We start from the raw sequence: 27,785 nt of genomic DNA on the forward strand, positions 1-27,785 counted from the left end.
TAAAAATAATTATTGTTATATTGAAATCATGAAATAATTACTTGGCATGACAAGAAAACAGCACAAGGGAAATAATAACATGCATGTCCTCTCCAGGCTCCCATAGCTGACAGTTGAGTCCACAAGTTGGATGAAAATGGCTTCCATCAGCCTGACTGTACTTCCTTCAAAGTTTTATGGTCGACTGAGAGCACTAACGGAACAACTCAGAGTTCTTGTTGTGGCACCAAAGTCTGTCTTCCCCCCTTTTCCCTCTATGATACGAATGACGTCACAAACGAGTTGGGAGTGTTACATTTTATTTGGTCTTATCTCTTTTTGAGCTTTTTCCTTTGTTTTTTCCACAGGTTAAAACCCATTATAATAGTCAAGAGAAATAAAAACATTTTCACATACTGTATACAGAAATAGTCCTCTTGACACACAACAATAAAAACAGTTGATTAGGCCCAGCCCAGTGCGAGATTTCACAAAAATGCAACAATAACACATTTTTCAAAGCCCGACGACCACAAAGCCTCTAACTCGCCTGAGTGGAGACAGTTCTGAGAGAGATGTAAAAATGGCTGCCAGGGCAATGCAACAATTATGTTATCACATCGCCTAGGTTGTAATAAGACACAAAATAGACATGGAAATGAATCTGGGACAATTACAATAAAAGCAAATAGATACAAAGACAGAGGGGAGGTCAACCTTGTCTACTATTTAAGGTAGTGACACATTCCTCATCTCTTTCTAGCAGTTTTATGCACATACATATTCAGTATGGGTGCCCCAAGGAGGCATTAGACTGCGATTTAGGTTTTGGGATTTTGCTGCAATGTACACAAAAGAACCGGATTTCAAGCTCTACCAGGCAATTCTCTGGAATTTTCTGCTTCACACAAACACCGGGGCTTGTGGAGGAGACATTTTGATACAGATTTGGTCGAATTGGAGAACTGGAATGTAAAGTTAATACGCCTCATATGAAGCACCCATACATGCATCTTAAATACTCCAGTGAAAACCTATACAATGTTTTGTTCATATGAAGCAATCGATCCGTCATCCTAACGTAGACCGTGTCCATGGCCATCTAGAAAGAGAAATAGTTTTGATCCAGTGTGTAAAAAGATGGCCATATATAAATATCCACTTTTCCCCCGTGTGTATACGTTTTGCAAATGTCCATAGCTGGCTGGTAGGAAGGTGAGAAGGAAAAGGCCTTTACAGTACTGTGATGCTGTGAGCGGAAGAGATTTAACCAATGAGTCATTTAAATTGGATCAGTTATTCAGGAGCACCTGAAAGAGACCCCCTACCGTTTAATATCCACAAACCTCAGTAGAATATTTTACCATGAATTGTATTTGGGCCTTGAAGACATGAATCAGAGCAATGACCTGATCCGGGACCACCATCTGAATACCATTTGTTACAACAGTTGATATTTGAACATTTGTAACCATGCACTAAGTGCTGCCGCTGAATTAATTGTAATATTTTTAAGGTAATCATTGTTTTGTCTAGTATAGTCCGGCAAGTTTTCAGCACTCTTTCCAATTCATTTCATTGGAATTGTAGCAGCGAGTTGTCTACAAGGAAGCTAACAAATCCATTTGTCTGTCCGTCTGTCTGTCTGTCTGTCTGTCAGCAGGGTTACGGGAAAACTACTGGCTATTTTATGAAACTTTGTGGGAAGGTGTAACAGAGGCCAAGAAAGAACCCATTACATTTTGGAGCAGATCTTAATCACCGGACACATGCAGAAATTGTTTTGTGCATTCAGTAACATCGCAGGATTGCGGCCATTTGTGCTGCATTCATGTGGTGTTGGAAAAAACAGGGGGAAATCCCTCTGAATTAACATGTGAGATAGGGTGTGGCTTGGCAGAGTCTGCGCTCTTTGAGTGCCCTTCTAGTTTTCCAGGTTTTTCACCTTTTTTTCAAAAAAGGTGAGGTGGGTGGAAAATATTGTTGGTGTTGTATTAAGTACACCACCAAGCTTCAAGGACTCCTAAAAGGTTGTACTCTTACAACTAGCTTATGCACCCTGACACAGTGTGGCCCGGTAGTGAAATATCAGCTATGTCCTTTCATCTCCAAACAGGATTGAGGAGACAACAAAAAATAATTTGCAGTGTCTATATTTGAGACATAAGGGCTGTTTACTCAACCAATTGGTTTGCAGCACACTCATTCAACACTCTAGAAACAGAAATTTGCAGATTGAACGGCTTCTATTCCAGGAAGATCACAAGGTAATTGAGTGTCAATAGCTAGGCAGAACAATAATCAGGACTGCGGGGCTGTCGAATGGAGGGGGGATGAGCGAGTGGGCCTTGGACTTGATAACCTCAAAGATAAAATCAATGTTTATTTTGCTAAACAGAACACCAGCCTTCTCCAAGAGCTGTCAATGTGGTCTTGGAAACAAATTGGTCCTCCTTTCCCAGTCATTCAGTTTCCGTAGTTACAGAAAAAGAGGACAACAGATGGTGACCTTGGATGCACAGACTGAACAGAATTAGGAATAATGTCCACACTTTGAGAGACCAAGCATTAGCTTGCGCACCTGGCAGCGCCTCTCGCAGACATGGCTTTTGTCCACATTCCTATTGGGATGTGCAATTCCTGTACAGTCAATGGAAGGTCATATTTGATCATTTGGTCTTGGCCTGTTAATGCCAAACAAAGGCCTGGGCAGGTGTTTCAGTTAGTATGAGCCAGAGAGTGCAATAATGTGTCTCTGGCGCTGACGGCTGGCGGTGAGACAACTGAAAGGAGGCTGATAACCAGGTATATTTGTAACCTCCACAGCTCCACTTAATTGGACACAAGGAGGCAAAGGCAGCAAAGGTAAATGGGGTGAAAGCCGCTGAAAATGCCAAGCCATCTATTTTGTCGTTTCAGAATTTACTCTTCACTGACCCGCCAAGGTAAGATTTCATCAATAAAATAAATGTGACATGTGTTCAGCCAGAGCTTTTCCCTCCGTCCTCCAATTTTCTCTGTGTAACCATGAAGGAGAGCAAACCAGGGCCGAGGCAATTTAAGAAATACAGTGCCCTCCTGAACTGACTTCTTTAAAGTCAAACACCAGAGATGGGTGCGTTTAAATGCACACACAGTGCTCTGTTACTTTGAGTTATCAGGGTAGTTCAATTCAAGCATTCAGACTAGTCAATGGGATTCAATTTGGATCAGTGGCTTATTAAGGGTAAATTCAATCATTAGTACGCACTTAAACATATCCACTGATCACAAAGATAAGTGAGTGCTAATGTAACGTAACCCTGACAAATGATTGCATTACCCTTCACAATGCCAGCAAGTTGCTAGCTCGCATTGTATTTTCTTCCCTCCGAATAATGGCTCTGATTATTCACCTCTGAAACTCTTTAACCAACCACTGATCACAAGCAGCCTTTCAGCGTGATGGGGGTCAGGGCTTTGGTTTCCTCCATTGTGCCGTCTCATTAGCTTTTATTCATGCAATGTATTTGCCATTTTCCATTCATTGATTAGGGGCAGTGGTCTGAGCTTGAACTTTGAATTAAGATCATCAAATCGTGTCTGCTCCCTGCCACCGCAGGGCTGAAAGTGGATCACTGGTGGCCAGATATCCTTCTCTGCTGCAGAGAATTCGTTTCCATTCTCCCTGTCAGTGTGTACTCAGGGCGCTGATTTGCCATGACAGATGGGGCGATGTCTCGAAGAGCTGAGCGTCACAAACAACTCATCAGCGCTTTCTCATTGGAGTGCTGGCTGTCAGCTCGGGAGGAGAAGTGGCAGTAACGGTTCATAAATCTGACAGCCAAAACCAAAAATCGGACGTCCCTGTCCACAAAAGACTTCTTAAAAATGTGTCCCACTAAATCCCTCAGCCACTTAATTAGCTTTGTCAGATTTAGATTAAGAGTATTTTATTTAGGTAAAACATTTCTATGCACAGGTAAATTCGCAACAGGAAGATTTCTCCCCACGTCAAATTAATCACATCCAGTAGGAAACCCACTCTGACTCCAGGCAACACCTTAATCATATGTGAAAAGCACAGTGACTCCTGTTATTACAACGGATACTTCATGTTATAAATTACTCAATGTGCGCAAGCTAGATGGAAAACAGCAGGCAAGATTTTTCAACATCAGGTCTGAGGGAAAATTAAAGCATGGCACAGAGTGAACGCAGACGAGACATGAGTGGCAGGCTGAAGTGGATGCTTGACACACACAAAATTTGTGACAGAAATAATCTGCCAGACGTTTCAATCATCTCAATTTCCTTCATGTATCATTCCTCCTCACAGGGCTCTGTTGACAACAACAGCCATCCTAGTCTAATGACTATCACAGGATAGCTCTTGTGGCTTTGTGTGTTGACGCGGAAGATACGAGGCAATAGCTCATCACTTGTCACATCAGTAACATGTTTGTGGTGAGGAAGGTGAAGAGAGCGAAGGAAGGTAGGGAACACTGCTGAGACAGACAAGTTCTATATTAAACTTACAACTTTTGCACAGCGGGAGGGAAGATTCCCATGTGATGGCAGGTGAGTTGTTCGACTGGACCGGAGAATGACATAAAGCAACTTCTGACGAGCAAAACAGTGAATTTCTTTGTTTGGGTGATCCTGTCAGATGTCAACTGTTTTAGAGGGGAACTACTAAACTGTGGTTGGCCGACACATTGTGCAATCAAGCACTGTGCCGTTGTTACAGTTGAGTAAGCCTGTCCGGAACAGAAGATGATGACAGACACATTAACATGCAATAGAAATACTAAATATATAAAGCTCCTGTTTCAATTTCAAACCACTTCCTTTGCCTCCTTTAAATGAGCACTCCTCAGTTAATGGTTTTCTGTCCTAGAACAAATGCCATTTATGTTTCCTGGATAGAAACTCCGCTGTAACTGAATTGAATGCTCTGCAGTGCCCCCAAGAAAAGTTTCCAGAAGGAGGACGCGAAGGAGTAGGAGTAAGAAGAAAAAGAGAGAAAATCTCCCACAGCAACTGAAGGTGAAGGGCATAGAAAAGGTGAGCCTCGTTTGGGTGAAGATTGCATCCGGTCGGTAGCTGAGCAGCCGGTGGCAACAGAGAAAAAAGAAAGAAAAGGGAGGTAAGATAGCTCAATCCGTTTTTGAAACTTTGCATTGCATGAAAAAAAGGCACGGCTTAAATGAAGACGGAGAGAAGCAACTCAATATACCTTGCAAGGAGGACGCTGGGCGTTTTCGTAACACTGGGGGAAATTAATTAACCAAATATCTGAACACTTTGTTAATGCTCTCCACTCTTATCAAGAGGCTTATTATCACTATCAGCTCCTCTGTTCCTCAGAAGGATTATTAGGCTAATCACAAAGCTTTCTCCTCTGGAGACAAGGTTTCCACTCTTCAGCAGAACACAGTAGTTATTGTCCTCCAATGACACGGTGTCAATGATGAAGCCAATCAGTGTTTTTACCTCCTAACGCTTCAGCAAAGACATGGGTAACAGGACGAGTTTGAGGCATGTGTAAGCGGGTCTCTTTCAGTTGCTTACGCACGTGACCTACACCAATTATGTTAATGCACCACATGCTTGAGCACCAGTCGACTGCCATTAAAAAAGATTGGATAATAATAATAATTGGATATCATTCCAGGGGTTAATTTGTGAGTATTTGTCGCTGCAGCCGCTTTCCCTCAATCTGCCTCGCATCATACATTTCCCAGGATGCTTTGAGAAAAACCCTGGAGAAAGTGCCTGAACATTTAGTATGCAGAACGATCCGTGATGATAATGATTGTGAACCAAGAGTGAAAGGGCAAGCTGTTGCTCCAGTGCATCTGGACTCAACAGTCTGTTGAGGGTTGGTGGGAAAATTGATATGCCAGAGGCTCTACAATGAATTTCTTCCAGTATAATTGTTCAGTGATGAACATCTCTGTGGTTTTGGAAATATCATAACTTTAGCTGTGTTAAAATGGCAAAGGGAGGATTTTTAGCAAGAATTTAGAAGCCCTGCTACGGGTCTTGCAAAGCCAGCCTACATCTCACAAGGTCAAGTCAGGGCTACTCTGATTTGATTTGATTGAGCCTGACAGTTAGCTTAGTTTAGCTTAGCTCAACTTAGCGACTGGAAAAGCGGAAACAGCTAGCCTGTCCAAACATAACAAAAGTCTTCACTGGTTGCCTAGCCCGTTATTAAACAAACAAGATATGATGTATTAATAAGGGAACTTCACAGGAGCTAGAAGACACTTTGGACAGAGCTAGGCTAGATGTTTCCCCCTGTCTTTATGCTGAACTAAGCTAACTTTGGGCTGGCTACAGCTTCATATTGAATGGACCGATAGTGTCTGTCTTTTCATCTCACTCTCAACAAGAAAGCAAATAAGTGTTTTTCATCAAATGATTTTGTACTTTCACAGCCTGTTTCTGTTGTAATGACAACTATGCGAGTGGTGCCTTTGTCCAAAACCACTCAAGGAGAGTCGTGTCACCCATGTGGTTCAAGACACTGTGAAATTGTGAGCTGGCTTTGCGAGTGGACTCCTACTCTGGAGGACATAAAGTATTCAATGAAGCTTCCATACAGATGTATTGTAGTATTAGCAAATACTTGAAGGTATCTGGTTGAACCTTCCTACAGCATCAGACGGGTAGTGATAACACGGCCTGGATGATATTTTTAAAAAAGATAACCATTTTTGTACTGAAAAGCACATGAAAGTCATATTTTAATACTTTCTGTGATTGTCTCAACTTTCTCTGTATGGTTCAGTGTGGCAGCCCCCCCCCCCCCCAATCTGGCACTCCATGGAGGTAAAAACAATGTATTTGCAAACACTCTTTGTTCCAGCCCTCACACTGTCACAGTGGCATTCTTTGGCATATGAAGGGAATGCAGAGGGCTCCCCCGTCCTGTTTCCTGTGCTGCGCTGCCTGCCATCTGAATTAATCTGTCCAGTCCCTGGTATTTCAAGGGGAATGTGATCGGAATTCTATCTGCTTCCAAGTGGAATGTCATGGATTTGTCTTGGGTTTCATGTGCGGCCTGGAATATCCACTCTGAGTGCTCTCTCCCATCATGCAACAGCCAGACGCTGTTTTAAAAAAAATACAGTAAGCTTTTCTTGAACAAAGAGTCTAGACACATACGCGCACGCTCACACAGATGACATTTTCTTCCACAGCAATGCTAAGCTGATTTGCAAATTTTTAAGCCAAATTCATAGCATCTTCCCTACGCACCAGATCAACCATTCAAGAAATGTTGAAAAGATATATACTAAAAACACTTCACAAAATAAGGCACTCCAATTTTCCATAGTCCTGAATGCTTTCAGTCTGCAGAGAGGTAGAGGCAGATGAAGCTGTGCAAGTCGCCTTATCCACCTCTGCATTGTCACAATGCTTCAAAGGTAGGGTGGAGATGAAAGCAGGTGATATGAGCAGTCTGATTGAATCTGAAGATGGGACTAGTGATCTATGTTCTGCTCCTTCAAAGGGATAGAGAAACCAAGATAGAGAGGGAGAATGAAAGGGGCACCAGCTATTGGTTCAAAGGCAGCTATCCCACAATTCAATGTACCACCTTTGACTGGCTGCAGGCTGGCCTATAAATAGGACCTGCACTGATTGGAGCTTCCTTTGGGGAAACCGCCCTTGGTGGGTTGAATGATGGGTGTACGCTTAAAAAAGAAAAATCCAAATCCTCATTAAGATATAGGACATAGTAGTGGAAAGGGTCCTGGACTGTGTTCATGTGAAGAGAAAAAACACGGCCTTGCCATAGGCACAGGTTTAGAACCTGTCGTCTCTGAGTTGCGTTGGGGACTTAAAGGGCTTGAGCCCCAGTGTCTTGCGGGGGTGAGCTCTCTCTTTGGTGCCATCCAGGGGCTTGCTGCAGGCTGCCCAGCCCAGGTCGATGAGGGGCGAGTCGGCCAGGTTGTGGGGCACTAAACGGAATGAGGGCAGCGTGGGTGAGCCGTTAGTGGAGCAAGGGGCGGAACGGGAGGTGGGAAAGGGAGCGGAGAAGGGGTCGAAGGGTGAGGCCGTGTCCAAGCCACACGAGGGGTCAGCCTTCAGGGCGAATGGGTCGCAGTCTGGTGAGGGGAAGGGGTCACAGTTGGTGAAAGGGTTGGTAGGGGACGGTTGGTAGCCAAGAGGGTTGCCGTCCATGCGATGTGGGCTGCGGCCACCACCTGAGTTCCCGCCACCAGCAGAAATGAAGCTCCAGGGGTCTATGCGGGGGCGGACGGGAGACGGGCGGGGCCGGGGGATGACGTTGACCTCTAGGCGACGGGTTTTGGGGCTCCAGAGGGCAGGGTTGGGGAAGAGAGAAGAGGGCACTGAAGGCTTGTCATCAGAGTCCTGTGTGTCTTGACACAAGGGCAGGTCCAAAGCTGGAAAGAACAGAAAGAAAAAATATTACAGGGGCATTCAGTATTACACTAGGACTTACGTGAGACAGACATCAAGTAGAATGGTAAAAATCAAAGCAATGGAGGCCAAGATATCCTCACTTTTAGTCCCTAGTTTGAGTCAAGCTTTAAAAAGCTGGGTTCTACATTTCCCATAATGCAACTCTATAGCAGAGGTTCTTACCATAGTTTTATTCTCGTCATAAGTTTCACTTCCTTCCCAGTTATCGCCTTAACTGATATTGACAACTAGAGAATACTGATCTTAAAAATTGTTCTAACTCATCATCATTGTTATCAATAAGTAACCAACCATCAAACTGATATTCCGGAAGGCTAACGTCAGCCAGCCTGGATGATGCAGCTTAGTGTCCCCCTCTCTCTCCCTCTTCTCCTGCTTCTTATCAGCTGATTAGGGCGTTTACTCTTAATAAAACCAACCAGATTTAGCCATGATCTCTATCAGCCAATCACATTTTTGATGTCAACATTTCTGTTCTCCTCTCTGATGCCGTCAGCTGTTAACCCTCCTCCCCCCCATTCACCTCCAGTTCCAGCACCCGGGTCTGAGCATCCACGTCATTCATCTCCCTTCCCCACAGTGTCTAGACTCTACATTACACACAGCTTCTCTAACCCCTTTCAAATATGATGACGTCACGGTGAGGTCTAATCGCCAAAGTCTTTTCTCATTTTCCTCTTTATTGTGCATGTGTCAATAAATAATTGTTCATTCGAATGAAGTCTCTCCTGATTGAAATGCAGCAGCTGCAGCAACAGAGCCGTGATCTGTTTGCAGACCAATAACAAGGAAAAACAAACAAATCTGAAATTTGCATTTGCTTTCTCATATTCTTGAAAACACATAAACCTGTATGATGAAATTGATTCACACAGAAACGTGAAAGTGGTGCATTATTTCTGCAAAAAGAAATGGAAACAATCAGCAGCACAGAGTGTTGATGCAATTAGTCTAAATAAAGTGTAACATAGCGCTGTGTAACTAGTTGAGAGAGCTGCAACTGCAAGTGTAAATTAGCACTGACAAGAGCATTAAACTCAGAATAAATCAGCTTGAATGAACATTTGCTATATCCAAATGTGATGTGCCTGCCAAATTGCATTATTTACATCAACAGCAACTCCATGAGGCCGTCGAGCTATTCAGTTGACAAGAAAGAGCAATCAGGAGTCACATGGGAGCACACGAAAAACCGTCAGTGAAGGAATCCTCTGCATTCATCTCTCTCTTTCAAGCACATATTCACTGCCAAATAACCTTGTGGCAGTCTGTCTATGTATCTGAGCCTGAGTCATTACGGTCTGTAAACATAATAAGATGTTTAGCTAAAACACTCGCTGTTTAATTATGTGTGGCTTTTTGCCTCCGCGTGCCCAATGTAATGAGCGCATGAGTGTTTGTAAGATTACGGTTGTTAGCAGCAGAACAGGCGAGGCATGTCTGCTCAGTACCTGGGGGCAACGCTGTAAGAACCTCTCTGTGGAGAATCCAAGGCTTTGTGAGTCAAACAGACCAGATATAGAGTGTGAAATGTTACCAGAGGGCACTCTTAAAGCCCTTGGAAAGCCCACTCACTCTTAAAACAACCAATACCCACGCCTCTGTCATTACAGCTCCAAACTGTGTCAGTGCTTCTAAGAAGTCTTTGGGAAAAAAACATGTGGATGTACAGTAAATCATCTGTGTTAGCGTGACACTCGTATCAATTAAAACAAAATCAGAACTGAACATTGTCTACTTTTTGCATTTCATTTTGAGGAGGGAAATGAATGCTAATCCCTCTTGTGATCTTTTATCGCGTGTCATGTATGCATCCTTTACACATACAGGCATTCACTGACATGCCTCCGTATGAAAATGTGCTGAATCTGGAGATTAAAAACGCCAAAGACACACTGCTGAACTTCAGCCAAACTACCCGAGGAGGTGGCCAGAAAGACACTGCGGTGGCGGTGAAGTCAAGGATACATTATTAGCAATTTTAAATTCAGCACTTTCTGTCTGCCTGACCTCAGCTGTGCCCCCGGATGTTTTACATTAATCTTCAACTCTGCAATGAAAGAAAACTCTGACTTGAAAGAGGAAAAAACAGAAGATTGGATGCTAGCTTTGCTTAGCAAGTATTAGCAGTGATGTACGAAGGGCCAGCTGTTACCTGAGATATGCAAATAACTGAGGACTAGCTTTGATGTAAATGAAAAGGCTTGTGCTGCACTGAAGCCTCCTTTGTGCCAGTAGGATCTTGCTTAAAAATAGTTATTCTGCCAGAACTGAGGGAACAGTGTCATGCTGAAGGTGAACATACATTATTTAAGATAAAGGTTGGATCCATTTGCAGAAAACATGCTTAATGCTCTTAAGGAAATGTGGATGACTCGTGCGGATAAATGAAAAACCAAATCATGGATCAAATTTGATGAGGGGACTGTAGTTAAACCTCTTCCACTCTCCTCTCCCCATTTTCCACAGAACAATCTATGTCTTTTTTTAGGGAGACAGCAGGTCAACAGTAGATGTCACATAGAAGTGGTGTGCGTCATCTGAAAGCTGAAGACCTGAAGATTCATTTGTCTGTCATTTGAGTGACCTTCTTTATAATCAGTAATAAACATTGTGTTTTGTTAAGGCACCTATTCAAAGATGAAACATTTAGAGTGTATAAGGAAGAATTGTACTTTTCTTGTATTGGACAGCCAGTACTTTGGTTCTATAAACTGCTCAGAAACTCATTTTTCGTCAGTATACGTAGGAAAGCCATCCATCCTCTGAATGCTCCCGGTCTCTAGTTTGTGGTTGTAAAGTTTCATGAGGCGGTGATTATCCTAGAGGTCATTTTGTACATAGAGCTCAGGTTTCAAAAAATGCTCTCACTACAATGAAATGGCTCCTATAGGGACTAACATCATTACACATGAATATAACTGGACTCATTAAATCCACAGAGTCTCAGCTTTCCAGTCAGACTCAATGTATGTAATGGAGAAATATTCAAATACTCTGTTTATACTGCATACAAAAATCCACATAAAGTGGGTGTGTCTTTGAAGTGATGTTTAGCCCTGACAAGATAGCATGTCAACTAGTTTCATGTGATATCAAGACCTTCACTCTAGCCTACTAGCTTCCAGAAAAAAAATCCCCAGCCAAGGACACCAACGTCCTTAAGGGCTGGGAAGAATTGAAGGGGCACTCCAGCGACCCAGTATTGCTTGTACTTGCTTCCCAGTTGGGAGTTATTTGTAAAATTCGTGGAGCGCCCCTGTAACATGAAAAAGTCAGACTGACCTAGCTGAGAGACGTGCAGGCCGGACCTCCTCCTCCGGTCAGCTTTGTGCTCACAGGCCTCACAGCCCAGCTCCCCATTAGTGGAATGGAAACTTGGGGTCCATTCCCCTAGGCTGGGCTTGCCATGCTGCATGGGGGTCCTGGGGCTCTGCGGACTCTGTGGCATCTGTGGCGTACGGTGGCTGCTCCTCTCACGGGGGTTTGGCGGAGGCGGCGTCAGGGGCAAGGGCCTCAGTTCTTGGTACTGCAGAGCTAAATCCAACAAAGGTCTGGGGAGCAGCTCCGAGGTGGAGAAGGTGATGAGATCGTCCACCACTGGGGGTTCTGAAATGAGGGGCATAGGGGAGGAGATCTCTGGTTCGGAGGGGGTGTGGTTCTCGAGAGAAGGGAGGTTAGTTCGAGGTGGCACCCTTGGGGGAATATCCAGGCAGCGACCAAGTCCTACGGAGGCCAGGAGGGAGCCGCCGCCAAGCAGGGCCTGATGGGTGCTCTTAATGAGGCCACCGAGGGAACCCCTCTCAGGCCTCGGGGAGCCTGCTGGGGATGAACCCGCTTCCTCGCTGACCGAGTCTCGCTGAGGTAGAGGAAGCCGCAGGCTGTCCTTCGCTGATGATCCTGCAGAGAGAGAAAAATGTTTCAAAATGTTTCAAAAGACGGAGAAGGAGACGAGCCATGTATTATTCATTTAGCTTTTATACATAATTCACAGTCATGACAGTGTGAATTGTAACAGTGGCTAATGGAAGATATGCGGCTGGCGGTTAAGCCGGTGATGAAGGGTGCCGGGTACCGTTCTGAGCAGAGGGAGGGGTTGGCACGGAGGGTCTGTACTCCTCAAAGTCATCCTTGGATTCCCCCCTCTCATTGCTATCCGACTCAAGGAGCTTGGCCCTCATAGACAAGCTGAAAGTGCCAAGAAATTAAAAAATACTTGAGCATGGTACTGAATTAAAAGGAGTGTAACCAAACCCTACATTTCAAATGTTTACATGTAAAAGAAAAGGGCAGTTCTCTGTACCTGCTTTCCTGCGGACTAAGGCGCAGGACTTTAGGGCTTTTGGGACTTTTGGGGCTCTGGGGCCTCCAGTGGGGGCCCAACCTCAGGTCTCCATTGGTCTGTTTAAGAGAAGGAGCATCTAGGGACCAGTTCGGGCTCAGACCAAACGTCCTGCTGTTGTCACTGGGACTGACTGCAGGGCAAAAGAGAGAAAAAAATGAATATCAGTTTGCATGTCATCAGTATGCATACGGCTCAGCTGTATCCTAATGAGGTGTGCATTTTTAAACGGCAGGTTTCACCAATACATTTACGCAGCCCTGCAATCATCTCCAACACAACGACCTTTAATTGACTCCTGCTCCAGCTAGAATTCATGCAACTTCAATGAACGTTATCTGCTCATATTTCTGCACAGTCCTGATGAACTAAACATTACATCATCATATGGCTACAGTCTAGATCCTTCAAGCAGTTCACAGAGCAGAAAGTGTGAGAAGAAGGAGCCAAAGTCTGCTGGAAAAAAGTGCCAATAAAAGTTTTCACCTGCCATTCACATGCTCTGGCACCACCTTGCACCCTAACTGGCTTGTGCTGCCAACACAAAGTGTGTGAGCGTTGTGTGAACATTCATTCACACACACACACATGTACATGTATGCCAGGCTTCCTGCCACAACACCTCCCAAGATGTAGACTCACATCCTTGACAAAGCCCTATGCAGCCTTCTCGTCATAACGCCTGACTTATTAGTCAAACAAAGATGCACAAGTGGTACGGGCACCAGTGTAACTTACTGCAAATACTTTAAACCTATGATTGTATTTCACTGTGTCGTGGTTCTGTTAATTTCCAGCGATTCATGTAATTAAATTTCAGCTTCAGAAATGAAAAAAAGTATTAATGCTCTCTGAATAGACATGTATTGTTTTCTTTGGCCTCTACTGCACTGGAGGCCATTCTGGTGCACTTTGTCTCCCATCACTCTGCCACAGAATGTACTCAAAGCAGGAACAGAGGTCGGATGATAGTGACAACTTTGCAATTCCAACAAGATCAGAGAAATAAAACAACCCCTTTCCCATCATCTTCCTCATTAAACACATTTCCTTTTGCATTGTGTCGCTTTTACTGTCATCATGTGTTAATGGAATATTTCATATTCCTAATATTTTTGTAGATTTCATAATTTGCTCCTCTGCTCATCATCTGACATTAAATCAGCATGTGGCACGCTTAATATTGTCCCTGTCATTGGGAGAGAAAAAAGAGAGAAGGCTATGTTAGTTATAGAGATGAATAACTGAGGTGACATTCATTTAACTGTATCAAACAACAACAATAAGAGTCTACACTCATGCTAGTGGCTATTGCAGGCTTTGAGCTAATTTCTATTGCTAGTATGGTATCCACAGACTATATATAAAGATGAAAGACCTGTCCAAAAGCTCTGCACAGTACTGATCCGGCGGTATCGAAGTCCCGCTCATACACCCACCAGACTAATTGAGAGTCAATTCTCATTTCAGTGCATCAAATTAATAATTAATGAATTACTAAAACTTATCAGAAAAAATAACACTTGTACAAACATCAGCGACAGACACTATCTTTTGGAAAAAATGTATTTGAAGTGTACTGTTTTGTTTTGTTTGACCCTTGTCCCATCCACTGACAGGGAGGGGGTGGGGTTATATACTTTAGCATAAACCAATTGGCCAAATCGAAATGTTGACGATAGATAAAAAGGCTAAAACACACTGAAATGATTTCCATTCATGGGGGAAATCGATGTCTGTTTTGCTACAATCCTTCAAGTAACTCGTGAGCTATTTCACTGGATGAGTGAAGAGGGACATCAACAACTCTGTAGGATTCATCCTCTGGGAACTTGAGATATCTATACCCAATACCATGCCAATCCATTTAAAAGTTGTTGAGATACCTATTGAGACTGCCATCCCTAAAGCGATACCGCTAAACAGGATAGCACTTACACCGTCCTATCAACATAAATGTAGAGTCTATGCCTCGGGTACTGGAACTGGAATGATGGAGAGGACTAGGACAGAAGACCAAAGACCCAAAACTTACCCCGCCCCCACAGATGGATGAGGATAGCAATATTGACCAGCTGCCAGCACATATGATACAGCCAGCCTTTCATTGTGCACTCATTTATATTAACAGGACAAAAATTGTGCTGAGTAGAACTCTGTGGACTAATGCAAACCAATTTGGCAGTTCTCTAGACAAATAAGTTTAAGAGGCCCCAGCAATAAATCACTGCTTGCTACTGAGAGGGCAGGCATAAATACCCACTAAACACATTTTAATGACAGACACACTCGTGGCTTAGTGACAGCCATTAAGGAAAGTCATTAGGAAGTAGAGAAAACCAGCCCTCTGTTTGATGAATAAATGAAGCTGGCAGATGTTTTAAATTTACTAACCACTTTTACAAATAAATGTTTCACTGCAATTTGTGCTTTTATGTCAACCCCTGGTGGTAATTGTTTAGAAAAATAAAATCCCTTTCATTGCCTGTTGCTACACCACAAATTTCCTTTCGGGTTTTTGTTAAGACGCCCTGTGACCTACTGGTTACAATTTCCCTCCGAAGGGAAACGATCTCGGGCCATTTGTCTAGGAGCCTGACAAGCAGGAGAGTATCGTAAATCTCTGCCGCTGCTGCAACCCGTCTCAACCCCTTCTCCTGGAGCAATGAATTCCTCCCTGCTTATTTTTAATTCAGTAAACCGCACTGCAGCCACTACATGCATATAAAACTGTAGACTCTTTCTGCCTGGAAAATACAGCTCAATGGCTCCCCCAGCTGCAGCAATGAACAAACAGCAGGCAAGGGGGAGCGGAGCAGTGGAAACATGCTGCTGAGAAGTGCTGAGCAACTGAGAGGAAGTCAGATAATATTTGGACTGGAATAGACTGTTGAAAAGGGAAAAGGGTGTGTGTGAGAGAGAGACAGAGAGAGCAGTAAAGCACAGAGAGGGGGAGAGAGAGAGAGAGAGAGGGGGCCCACGGGGAAACATGGGCATACAAAAAAAGACGAGTGGGTGGTTGAGAGCACATGAAAGGAGAGAATTTGGAAACTGAGGGAAGTAATGTTGCAACACAGTCTGTGTTTGCATGCAGGGAGACAAGAGATCCTACACTCCGGGAAATCGCGGGAACCACGCGCTCGTGCACCTGTGAGTTTTACCAAGGGAAAAATGACTGCACTCACGTTGGATTGCACGGAAACGTGGGCCGAAGGAGGGCGAGGAGCCCGAACCCAGATCGGGAGAGTTCCGTCTCTTCTCCAGGCCTGGGGATGCCTGCACCGTGATCTTATGGATGAAATCTGCAACACACAAACATGCACGGCAGGTGTTAGACCACTTAGATGGCAGACACAAACCAGAATACAGATGCTACTTCACATTCATGCATACTTACAATCATACTTTTTAAATATTCTCTAAAACAACCTACTGACTTTGATTGTATGGTATATATATATATATAAATAATTCAGTACATGTTTTCAGCCTGGTAAGAAATGTTGTTTCCTTAGGTAACACTCCGCTGTCTAAGCAGATGTCAATAAATTCATTTCTGTGCTGTGTTTGTGTGGAAACTGACCATTTCCTCTTCAACCTAGCCAGTAGAGCTGAGACTAACAGCATGCTACTGCTACTACAAGCTAACACTGCTAATAAGCTACAGAGCCAAGTAGCTGCCAGGAGAGAAACTTTGAATACATTATTCGCTAAAATGTGTCATTTCACTTGTACACTAATTTGAGGAATGCTTTTCAGATATTTTCAGATATTTTATTTTTGCTAGTATGCACTTGGTGCTGAGCAGCAATACTGCTAATAATAGCAGTCTGGTGGGTATCAGGAGTAACATTTCATCTGATATATTATGAATTAAATTAGTTATTCATGCCTTCCATTTTAGAACAATTACCTCAAATGAACATGCTCTCAAGATATCATTTCCTTCCCTCGATCTGTAATTTGTAGGCTACCCTTGGCTTTTTTTATTCCTTCCCTTTTAATTAATGGTTGCATGACTAAATTAGATTCTTAAATCACTTATTGAACTACTTTTTGAGTTGTAACGATACGCAAGTTCAGGTATGGTAATTGGTATCTGCAAGGAAAAAAAGGTATTGGAACATCTCTACTTACATTTAAAGGATATCAAAAATGACTCGAGTCATGCAGGGGAAAATGCCTGTTATGTATGTGTTTTTCTTCCCCCTTGCTTTCCTTCCTCTCCCATCCTGTTTTTTTAGGTGCTAACAACATGATTGGTTTCCACCTTCGCAGCCCCGACATGCTGTGCTCAGGTTTCGAGCTGGACCATCAGCATTCGGGGCCCTCAATAAAAGGGGGGCCCATTAAGACTTCACTCTCTTCTCTGTTGCCTGAGCTGTTGATGCCCTGCGTGGGAACACTTGTTAAGAATAAAAGCTGGAAGGTTGAGGAAAATAGCTAAGTCAGGGTACCCTTTACTCTTTAAAACACATGGTTCTTTTTTTGTGGGCTAGAAATACGAGGGTTACTGGTTGGTGTACTAACAGTTCTTTTTAGATAAGCATGGACTGGTAGCTGGAGAGGTGCCAGCTGAGATGCCCTTGAGCAACTGCCCTGGGCACTTTTCCATGGACAGCCTTATAGCTCTGACACCTCTCCCATTTAAGTCCTTTTTGTGCATGTGTGTATGTAACAATGACTTGAAAATAAATCTCTTAATTTTCACTTTTTTACAATGACCTCTTTAAATTCTTGGATGTTGTAGCACTGTCTCAGTTTCCCTCCCATTTTCAAAAAGGGATATAGCAATTGCAAGAACCTAAAGTTAGACTTGAGCCATGGCATTGCATGCAAGTCAAGCCACAGGTTAAGTCAATCGAGTCCTTAGTTAAGGAGAGTCACCTAAGATACTGCAGTCTATCTAGTCTTTATAAAGAGAAAAGACAAGGTATTAGTGTCTGTCTGATGATAATACTACTGGCCCTTGTATCCAACCCGTTCAAAAAGAATGAATTTGTACTTCAGTTATTGATGATTCAGTGAAATAAATGCAATCAAACAGAAAAAAAATAAAAAAACAGTGAAATACCGACACCCAGACCGCAATGTATCATTAAAAAAAACAATTGCCAACGTTTTATTCTGGCAAAATCAAACATTATCAGACTAAAATTAGCGAGCCCACTTCAGATTGTTTACTTGATTGTTTATTATTTATTTGTACTGTATTTTATTGGCTATTTATTAGCTACTTAGATTTATTTTAATTGTATTTTATTGAGTCTTTACTTTATTTTATTTCTACTTTATTCATCTTTATGGCTTGTTTCTACTGTGCACGGAGCATTCGAACAAAAGAATTTCCCCCCGGGGATCAATAAAGTATTCTGATTCTGATTCTGATTCTGAGCTACGGAGTTCTGAGGGAACAGATTGTAGCCTATCTAGCTAACAATAGCTAACAAAGAATCAATACAGACAGTCATTCAAGTGACACGTCTTTAACTTCCAAGTCCAAATCATTTTCCGTCAAGTTGCAAGAGTCAAAACAGTCAACTCAAGTCCAACTCACAAAGTCTCAACTCCACGTCTCGCCCAAAAGTAAATGCAGAAGTCTATGTAGTGAGAGTCAAGAGAGCTCCGACACATGGAATGAAGGAGATATCACTATTTTAATGAAGGTAATAAAATAAGTGAAATTACCTAATTTACTCATTAGCTACTAGCAATAGCTAGTCCTTGCTTGTTGACCTACAGTAGGTGTTGCTAGGTAATGGTGTTGCTAAACTAGCTTGCTGTCTAGCTGGCAAAAGAAGCAAATACTCTGTTCAGGTTAACTGAGCTGTGTACAAAGGGTTTCAAAGTATAAACCAGGGCTAAAGATTAAAAGCGGTATTGATTTTTACACATTTCCTGAACAATAATATCCCCCTTTAGTCAAAGTGTAACTGGAATGCTGGCCACACCACAACAATTAACCTCAGCTATCTCCTTTTTGTCAGCCTCTTTGTTTCTCTTTATATTAAGCCACTATACAACCGTGACGGAGCCAAATGTGTGATGCAACTGCAAAGCCTCTTTTAGCCTTAAGAGTATGCCACAATGCATTTCACTGCACATACTGTTTGTGTATGTGACAAATAAAACCTTTGAATCCTGAATAAGGACATCCTAAGTATGCTCTTTATATCTACGGGATAGAAATAATATATAAATGATTCAACAGTGCAAGAGCAACACAGGATGAAGAAAAAAAGATAAGAATAATAGTGGTGGAAAGAGGAAGGTGGAAAAAAAAGTTAGAGAGATATGGTTAGGATTATAACAACACAGGCTAGGGAGCTAGAGGGGGGAGGAGCGAGAGAAAGAAAGGCCAGCCAGCAGTGTATCCATAGACAGGAAGTAACAAGGCGTGGTTGGCTCACTCTCCCCTCTCATCAACCCCCCCAAACAACACCACATCACCGCCCTGCTGCTGCTGGGAAAGGCCTAACCACACACACACACACACACACACACACACACACACACACACACACACACACACACACACACACACACACACACACACACACACACACACACACACACACACACACACACACACACACACACACACACACACACACACACACACACACACACACACACACACACACACACACACACACACACACACACACACACACACACACACACACACACACACTCACACACACTCACACACACTCACACACACACACACAGTGTATTTACGCATGCTTGCTCAGCCTAAAATACACTCACACACGCAATGAAACGCACTGAATGTGAACTGCAGCAGGCTGTGTGACTTTGTGATAGTGTGAGGGACACGTGTGAGGATACATGAGGGACAGCAGTCAGCGGAGTATTAAACAGGAGCAAAAACAGAGTGCTGGTCACTTTAAATATCAGAGCACCTGTGATCCACCTGTCACAGGATCCAGGCTTTAGCCATGTTGAAGAGTTTGTGTTGTGATGGAAATGTACAGGAACAACTTTGAATGTTTGGTGTGACCGCAGAGACCGTTGGCTGACACAATCTGGCTAGTAGTTGATTTGTGACAGAACTACTCAAAAACAATTTGAATAAACACACACACCAGTGGTGATTGTGGGGGCGGGGGCATATATTGAATGAATGAATATGTTGGTATCATATGAAATGAGTTGCCCCAAGGAACCAGGTCATGCTACTGTAGCTTGTCAGGAAGGGGGCTGAATAGAGCTCCAAAGGTAAGTTACATTTTAGTGAGAGAAAAGTAGCATGGCCATTTTCAAAGGGGTCCCCTGACCTCTGATCTCAAAATATCTGAATGAAAATAGCTTCCATGGGTACCCGCAAGTCTTCCTTTTACAGGCATGTCTACTTCATGATAATCTAGACAGTTTGGAGACAGAAATGGGTCTATGGGGGTCCCTAAAATCACACGTGACCCCAGCATGGCACCCTCTTCTGACATGGTCTAGACAGAATCACCACACACACACACACACCTTGAGGCATGCTGATCTTCTCGCCATTCTTGCACTTGAGCTTGTGCTTCTTGAAGGTGCCCTTCCTCTTCTTGACGTTGGGTTTCTCCTGGTTCTGGTTCTGGTTGAGGATGAGGAGGCTGAGCTCGCGCTCAAACACGTCCTGCTCCCACTGGGCCAGCTGCTGCTCACGCTGCCGCAGGAACTCTTCATGGGACTTCTGCTCCAGAGCCGCTCGCTTCAGCTCCTCCTCACGGCATCGCAGCTCCTGCCGGAAGGAGAACGGACAAGGGGATGAAAGAGATGAGGAGGTGTTTCATGTCAGGTGGTAATCATGAGTGACTGAGGTTTACAGTTTGATATGAGCTCCAAGGTTGGCTGCAATGAAACCTTTCACATAGGCAAGATAACACACAACTTGACAATTTGACATTGTGTTTGATGTTGCAGGGATCAGTTTGATTTAAGGCACAACAGAAAAAGCTGCAGTGTCTGGGCTTCTCTTCCTGGAATCTTGTATGATCTACATGACACCAAGGTCCAAAGTACAACGAAAGTTTCTGTGATGAGCCATTTTTTCCTCCAGCGATGAATAATGCTCCCGGTACCACTCTAATATGTTGCCGTATGTGCTTAACAACAACTCCAAAATCTGTATTCTCAACCACCTTATACCGCCTTATACGCCTTATATTATGTGTTACTTTCAGTATCAGTTCAGCAAATTCATCTCCAGTCTTACTTTTCACCATTTCTGTTCTTCTGAAGTATTTTCTATATTTTTTTAACCTATACATCCATGATTTTTAATCTCAGAGTAACATTGGACAACCTGCCTCCTGTTTACACTGGCACGTGCATGCCCATTGTGCACAAATGGTCATGTGATATGTGTTTTCAGGTGTGTTTTTTCTGTTCCTGTGCTAAAACGCTTGGAGATTCGTTTTTGTTGTGAAATGCGGTTTTAGATTTAAAATGTAATAGTGTGGGTGTAGAACAACGTGAAGGGGTGCGGGCGCTAAGAAAAGCTGCTAATTATATCCATTACAATATCTTGTTTGGCTATAAAATTTAAATGAACTTATAGTTTTGATATCAAGTCAGTTTATGTGTTTTCTTTGAGGCAAAATTGCAGGGCAGTACACGGATGAGGATCAGTTATGTACAGATTTATCTTTCAAAAAATATGATCTTAGTTTCAGCTGTTTTGCTTTGATTGAATAGAATTTGAATAGATACATTCATCAGTTAACAAATTGTTGGCTTAGAGAGATGGAATAAAGAGGTAAACAAATGGTAACTTCAGTGAATCCTGCACTGTCTGCCTCTGACCTTCTCTTTAGCCCGGAGTTCATCGAACATGTCCTGGATCTCGAGTTTCCAGTCCTCCTGCAGGGAGTGGAAGGACTCCTGCGGCATCTCTTCCTTCACTTGCTGCTCCAGGGCGGTCAGCTGGGCAAGGATGGAACTGAAATTGGGTCTGCGGTGGGGGTCCTGGTCCCAGCACTCTGTCACACACACGCAACAGACAGTCAGATACCAGGGTGCACACTGCAGCACTTTATACGCGAGTTAATTCTACAATACATAACGCAAAAGAGATATTAAGCAGGATTGAGTTGGGGAAGAGTGGATTTATTGAGTTTAATTTCTAAATTCTTTTCCTTAAAATGAGTGCAAAACGTCTGACAAAGTCGCCACGATTCACTTCTTTCCAGCGGTTTCACTTCTTTTTAGTCTTTTCTTGAATCAAGGGACCTGAAAGAAGGAAGTAACTCACTGATTCACCAGAATCCTTAGACATACTCATTTGGCCAATTCCATCGCCCCCATCAGAATGTGAAGACACGTGACTGATGACAGATGTTTCTGCTCTCATTGCACTTCAACTCCTATGAATATCCGCCGACACCTCTAATTTTTATTTACACATATTTCAGACACTTGTGTGAGCATAATCCAGAGTCAAGCTGATCACTTATTCAAAGTGTTATGCTTAATTAACTTCCCGGGGGGGGTTTTGCATAATTTGCCGCAACACTTACAACCAGATCAAAAACCAATCCAATAATTAATTAATCCTCTGAGGTGGCCATCGGTGGTTTTGTGCACTGATCTCTTCTGAAACACAACTGTAAAAGACAAGCAGACATCAAGAGAAGGGGCTCAGTGGAAAAAGTGTTAACTGTTCCCGTCTACTTTTTGACAAAGGCAGATAACACCCGTACCAAGGTGACATTTCTTTTCAACTTGCAACTGAACAGAGGAAAAACATAAATGGGTGCAAACATATTGCACAAGGTGGCTCAAGCACAAAACGCTTCCTCTCTGCGGCCACGTTATTAACAACATACTGGAATTTGTTTTCTCAATTTCAACCAAGCTTTGAGGAAATGGAAAGAGAGCGTGCCGGGGACACCAATTTGATCTCACGCAAGAGTACTCTCACCCCACTGAACCGAAAGTTATTGCCTGAGCAGTGCAACGAGTGCATTCGATTGCATTTCCAAACACGTGTCATACCTGCCATGAGCTGAGCGAAGGGTTCGGGGCACGTGGAAGGGATGGGCAGGGTGAGCTTGTTGACAGCGACTCCGTAGGCGACCGCCAGCCCATCAATCCCTTTGTAGGGTGCCTCTCCTGTTAGCAGCTCCCACAGCAGAACACCATAGCTGCGGGGGGGAAACACAGGCAGCAAAGCGTGAGACAGTACACTCAGAGAAAATTAGACATGTGATATATCCTGGAAGATTCTTCATGTAGTCTTTTTGCAACACATATTGCTTTATAATATGAAATCATGTCACTGCTTTTTCTACTTCACTGCCATGGGAGTGTTTTCATATTTAATGCAGACTGTCAACTCTAACTGCAGCTGCTTCACATTAAGAGTCTTCTGGATAATAGTCTTGATGATGATTTACTGTTGTAGGTGTAACCGGCAACCCTCAGATGATTGTTCATTTCTGGATTCATCAGCTGTTGCTTTTGTGTGATTGAAACATGCACACCTTTTCTGCAGGGGTCCAAGCCCCCACACCCCTCCTACACGCACAGCTTTAACTTTAGTTAGGTTATTGTGTTTTGTTTGTTAATCTGTTAATACATTTTTATAAATGTTACACAAAGATGAATGTGCCAGTCTCTTCTAAGAAAATGATTTTAAAGTCCTTCAACTTACATTAATCAGTGTTCAACCCTGAAGTAGTTTAATATATTTCATGAGACTTTTATATTAGTTGTCAATCGGTCTGTGACGTGACATCCCTGAGGAACTCTGGTTTAACTAGAGTCATTTTTGTTATTATCTTTGATAATTATTGGTGATAGCTAATATTTACTTGATTAACGATAAAGGTATTGAGAATACTCAATCTCATAATCTGAACGCGAGTCAAGGCCCTAGAGTCAATTGGTTCCTGTGTGTGTTTTCTTGATAAATTGAAATATTAAATATTATAATGTTAAATATTTCATATCAAATATGTCATTTGATAGTCACACTTTTGATCATATTATCCTGAAGTACCTACACTGTAAAGCAGTTCTCTAAATCCTGAATTAAAGAGAGCAGGATAATCTCATATTCTGCCCATTTCCAGGTCCATGCTCGTATTTTGTGTTTTTACTTGAACATGAGGGGTCTGGATCACGCGAGCTGTGACAGAGTTGTGATGGAGCCGGAATGCAGCGCAACCAGAGTTGGTGGAAAACAAACATTGACATAAATAATTGAAATCCTCCAGAACAGCAGCAGAGCTGGACCGAATATGCATCGGTTGGAATTTAACAGTAGGTGACCCCTTTACATAGTTATTTGATTCATTGTCAAACCTGCAGAAAGTCTGGCAGATCAAGCTGACTCAGTCAAATTTTAAATGTTTACCACTCTCACGCCCCTCCCCCTCTACCACCAAGCTCCTTCGCCCCCTCCCATCGAGTGCTCGTCAGTGCGCGTGCACCAGATTCCTGTGAACACGCCTGAGTTTTCTCCCCTTTGTCATTGATAAACAGCATGGAATACACGCTACACGATAGCAATTGCTAACATCATTTAGTGTATGCCTAGCTTGATGCGTTTGCCTGTGATATTGTGGGGAGGGGGGATCTGTGGCGTGTGCACGAACTGTGACTGACAGTCAGCTCAGCGCTGAGTGGACAGGATGATACGGGCGCAGTGGATTTTTGCAAAACAAACAATTAGTTCTTGGTGCACGTAGAGGTATGTTTTTTTTTTATTCATCATGATGATTTATGTTGTTCTATTGGAGCATAGTGTCAGCTTAAATGAACATGATCAAACAAATGTTGTCGACTGCAACTTTAATATAAAAAAATATTGCTTAGTACAGCTTTTAGCTGTTACTAAGGTTATGGGTAGTTTATAAACATAGGTATAGATATAGGATATTTATTCATTATATTTTTTATTTTGAAAGTAAATTGGTAGTGACACAATGTGAGCCGCACCTCAGCTTCAGCCCCCATTTACATGAAAGCTAACCCTTATGTTTGGCGATAGAAATGTAACTGGCAATCTAAATTAATACCGACCCACTACAGCCAAAATATGTTTTCTTATGCAATACAAGAAATGTGCCAAATTGTATATATTAATGAGACGTGCACTTTGTCACATTTGCAGCATGGTTACAGGTGGTGTAAAATGTGTTTTATTCCAAAATGAGAATTTAAAATGTGTATGTGATGGTGCTTTTCAAAGGATAACCGCTCACTTGGTTCTGAACTGACATAAAAGCTAACACCTTTGGTCGTCCGTGGTGTTTCAATATTTCATGGTGACTTGCTCTTCTTTGTACAGCACATTAAACCTTACACAATCATTATCACAGCACTGACGGTACAGAACTGAGACGCATTTATGCAGCGGAATATTTTTGCTTGGTGAAACATGTGCTTGCGAAGCAATGGGAACTCATGCGTGCAAAACGTGTACAAACACAAATACACAGACACAGATACACACACTGGACTTCTGAGCCCACACAATGGGAGCAGCCCTGTGTCCTAAGAAGATGAAGCGTGGCGCAGGACTTGGATCTCCCACACTGTCAATTAGCCCTCGCCGGGACCTGACTGAAGGCACTGTAGAGGCTCCCTAAGTGGGGAGCGCAGGCCGCAGCCTTTTTTTATTTAGTTCTTTAATTACAACTTCCACACACTGTGACTGTGCAGAAACGCTGCTTGCTGCTCCCCGAGGCAATCGCTGTCTTCTCGTGGCAAGTTTGGAGAAGAGCGGCCGTGGACAGATGAGAAAGAATAGTAAAACAAAGAAAACCCTTCATTTTCAGAGCAGGAGTGCCTGCCTTGCTCATTTTGCTGTTCTCCAGATTGTGCTGTGATTGCTGTGAAAACGAGCCTGTGCGGGTTTGTTGTTGATACACGGGCAGATGTAGACTGGGAGGATGTGTGTGTGAGATAGTGAGAGGATACTGAATCCATTAGGGAAGTGAAAAACTCCACACTCTTACTAAATAGGGTCCCTTAAAGTATGGTAAGATGGAGGAAGACGCCTCCCTTAAGATCAAAGTTAATATACTGTGAAATTAAAACACATTTGAATACGAGGTTAGCATGTGCAGGAGGATGAAGAAACTGTTTGGTAGGATACATTGGTAGCCAATTTTGTTCTAATGGCACAAAAGGAAAATCTTAAAAGGGGTAAGAGGTATCTTGCCACTAGTGGGACAAGATAGCCCCCCTCTTGGTGCAAGAAGCCCCCCAAACTCCAAACTATCTACCCTAAACAAGCTGAAATAAACTAACCCTAACTCATTAATGGAGCAAATGTTTTTATTACAGGACGTCATCCTCAATTAAGCTTGCTCATAGTGTGGGCAAATTCTAGATAGCTAGCAATGCTTATGATCGCTAGCATGCTAGCAAATCATGCTTGCTAGCGTCCCTATGTTCCCCGGCCGCATAAACCTATGCCTCTGCTGATTTAATCTAGCATTTTGTTAGGGTTAGGGGTTACGATTAGGGTCAGGGTTAGGGGGTAGTGTTGGGGTCTACATATTTGACGGGGAATTCAGCACTGATTGTGAACTGGGGAACATCGGACCCTTTCTGTGAAAAGCAGGGAACAGCGGACACGCTACAGAAAAGGGTCCGATGCTACTATTAAGATAAGATTGATATGATAAGACGCTTTGTTGCAGCGGTTCAATAGTTAGTTCAAAAATAAGATATAGGGTAGTATAATATAGTACAGAAAGAATCAGATTAACAATAAGAGGTAGGCTGCATAAACTAAAATAGAACAGAGCAAAATAGAAACTATACACAGACACAATACAAGAGTATTTGGACACAAAAACGACAGTGGTGCTAATAAAGTGACAGTGTTGTGACTGGCGTTGTTGTGATTGGCCGCAGCAGACTCAACATGTCTATGTACACCACATGATATGATATGATATGATATTGATACGCTACAGTTTATGAATCAGTTTAACATATTAACATATGTGTAATATGGTAGATCAGGATATAGTGAGGGGAATGAGACATAGTATAAGATGCACTAGTGCAATATAGTAATAAGTTAACATAATATATAGTGCAGTACTAACATAATAACAGTATATATATATGGAGTATTGTGCAGGAGTCTAACGTAGTATTTACTGTAGTACAACTTAGTGTAAGAAATGTTGTATAATATCACAATATAAAATAGAATATCAACATAATATGGTATGTAACAAATGGTATAGTATATTACAGTATAATTTGTAGATATATACTCTTTAAAGACACATGTATACTTTATGAAAATATTATTATTATTTTGAGGCAATATGCCCATGAGGTGGCTTCTGTGGTGCTTGCACCATAGCAGAATCCTTTAAGATATTCTCAAGGACACTTTCAAAAAGCTTCTCTGTAACAGCATGTTCCATTGCTTTCACATAGGCCCTGTGTTGGGCCGCAAAGAACGTTTAAGAATGGATTACATGGTCCAAATCCACTGGATTAAAATTAAACCACAGCATATGAGAGAAACTGCTCAAACCACAATGCAGCAAAGCCATGAATGTGTGTTATTGCTTTAATAAATGATTTATCTTTTTCCCTATTGCTGAGCAAAAGCTGGGCTTGCTTTCATCCCAAACGCAAATTCATATACGGCACTTAAAAGCCATCATGAATCCCCTCTCAACAAATCACACTGTTGTTTATGTCATTATTATAAAACCGCAAACCATATACAAGGGACACTTCTCTTTCTGTGTAGATGTGGCCACGCACGCAAGCACACACACACACACACACACACACACATACAGCTATTCCCAGATAAAGGGCTGTGGTTAGGTCTGGTGTGTGGCCTCCTTCTCGGTCTATACTGGAGACAATGGGACAGTGTGCAGTACAGATGTCCCACAACAAAGCACAGAGCAGCTCTTTGAAGAGACGCCGTCACGTGGCTGCGGCAGTCTTGCTGCAATCCATCGCTCTGTGCCTCCATCTCGTCATCAGTCTGTCTCCCACCTTTATTTCTGTGCGCTTTTAA

General features: G+C 42.8%; 1 protein-coding gene across 1 annotated transcript in view; it reads right to left on the reverse strand.

Moving 5' to 3' along the window:
• Positions 1 to 328: 328 nt before the first annotated feature.
• The window catches only part of LOC310964213 (mitogen-activated protein kinase kinase kinase 11), a 56,665-nt gene continuing 29,208 nt past the window's right edge, over positions 329 to 27,785 (reverse strand). Inside the window, exons 3-10 of the mRNA XM_083937264.1 lie at positions 22,769 to 22,917; positions 21,578 to 21,753; positions 20,267 to 20,513; positions 15,949 to 16,065; positions 12,725 to 12,896; positions 12,497 to 12,609; positions 11,707 to 12,321; positions 329 to 8,381 (exon numbers count right to left, since the gene is read on the reverse strand). Of these exons, the coding sequence (XP_083793390.1) occupies positions 7,780 to 8,381; positions 11,707 to 12,321; positions 12,497 to 12,609; positions 12,725 to 12,896; positions 15,949 to 16,065; positions 20,267 to 20,513; positions 21,578 to 21,753; positions 22,769 to 22,917 (2,191 nt within the window). The 3' untranslated portion in view covers positions 329 to 7,779. The remainder of the gene's footprint in view (positions 8,382 to 11,706; positions 12,322 to 12,496; positions 12,610 to 12,724; positions 12,897 to 15,948; positions 16,066 to 20,266; positions 20,514 to 21,577; positions 21,754 to 22,768; positions 22,918 to 27,785) is intronic.

Source organism: Echiichthys vipera (assembly GCF_963691815.1).
Source record: "Echiichthys vipera genome assembly, chromosome: 22".
NCBI classification, from domain to species: Eukaryota; Metazoa; Chordata; class Actinopteri; order Perciformes; family Trachinidae; genus Echiichthys; species Echiichthys vipera.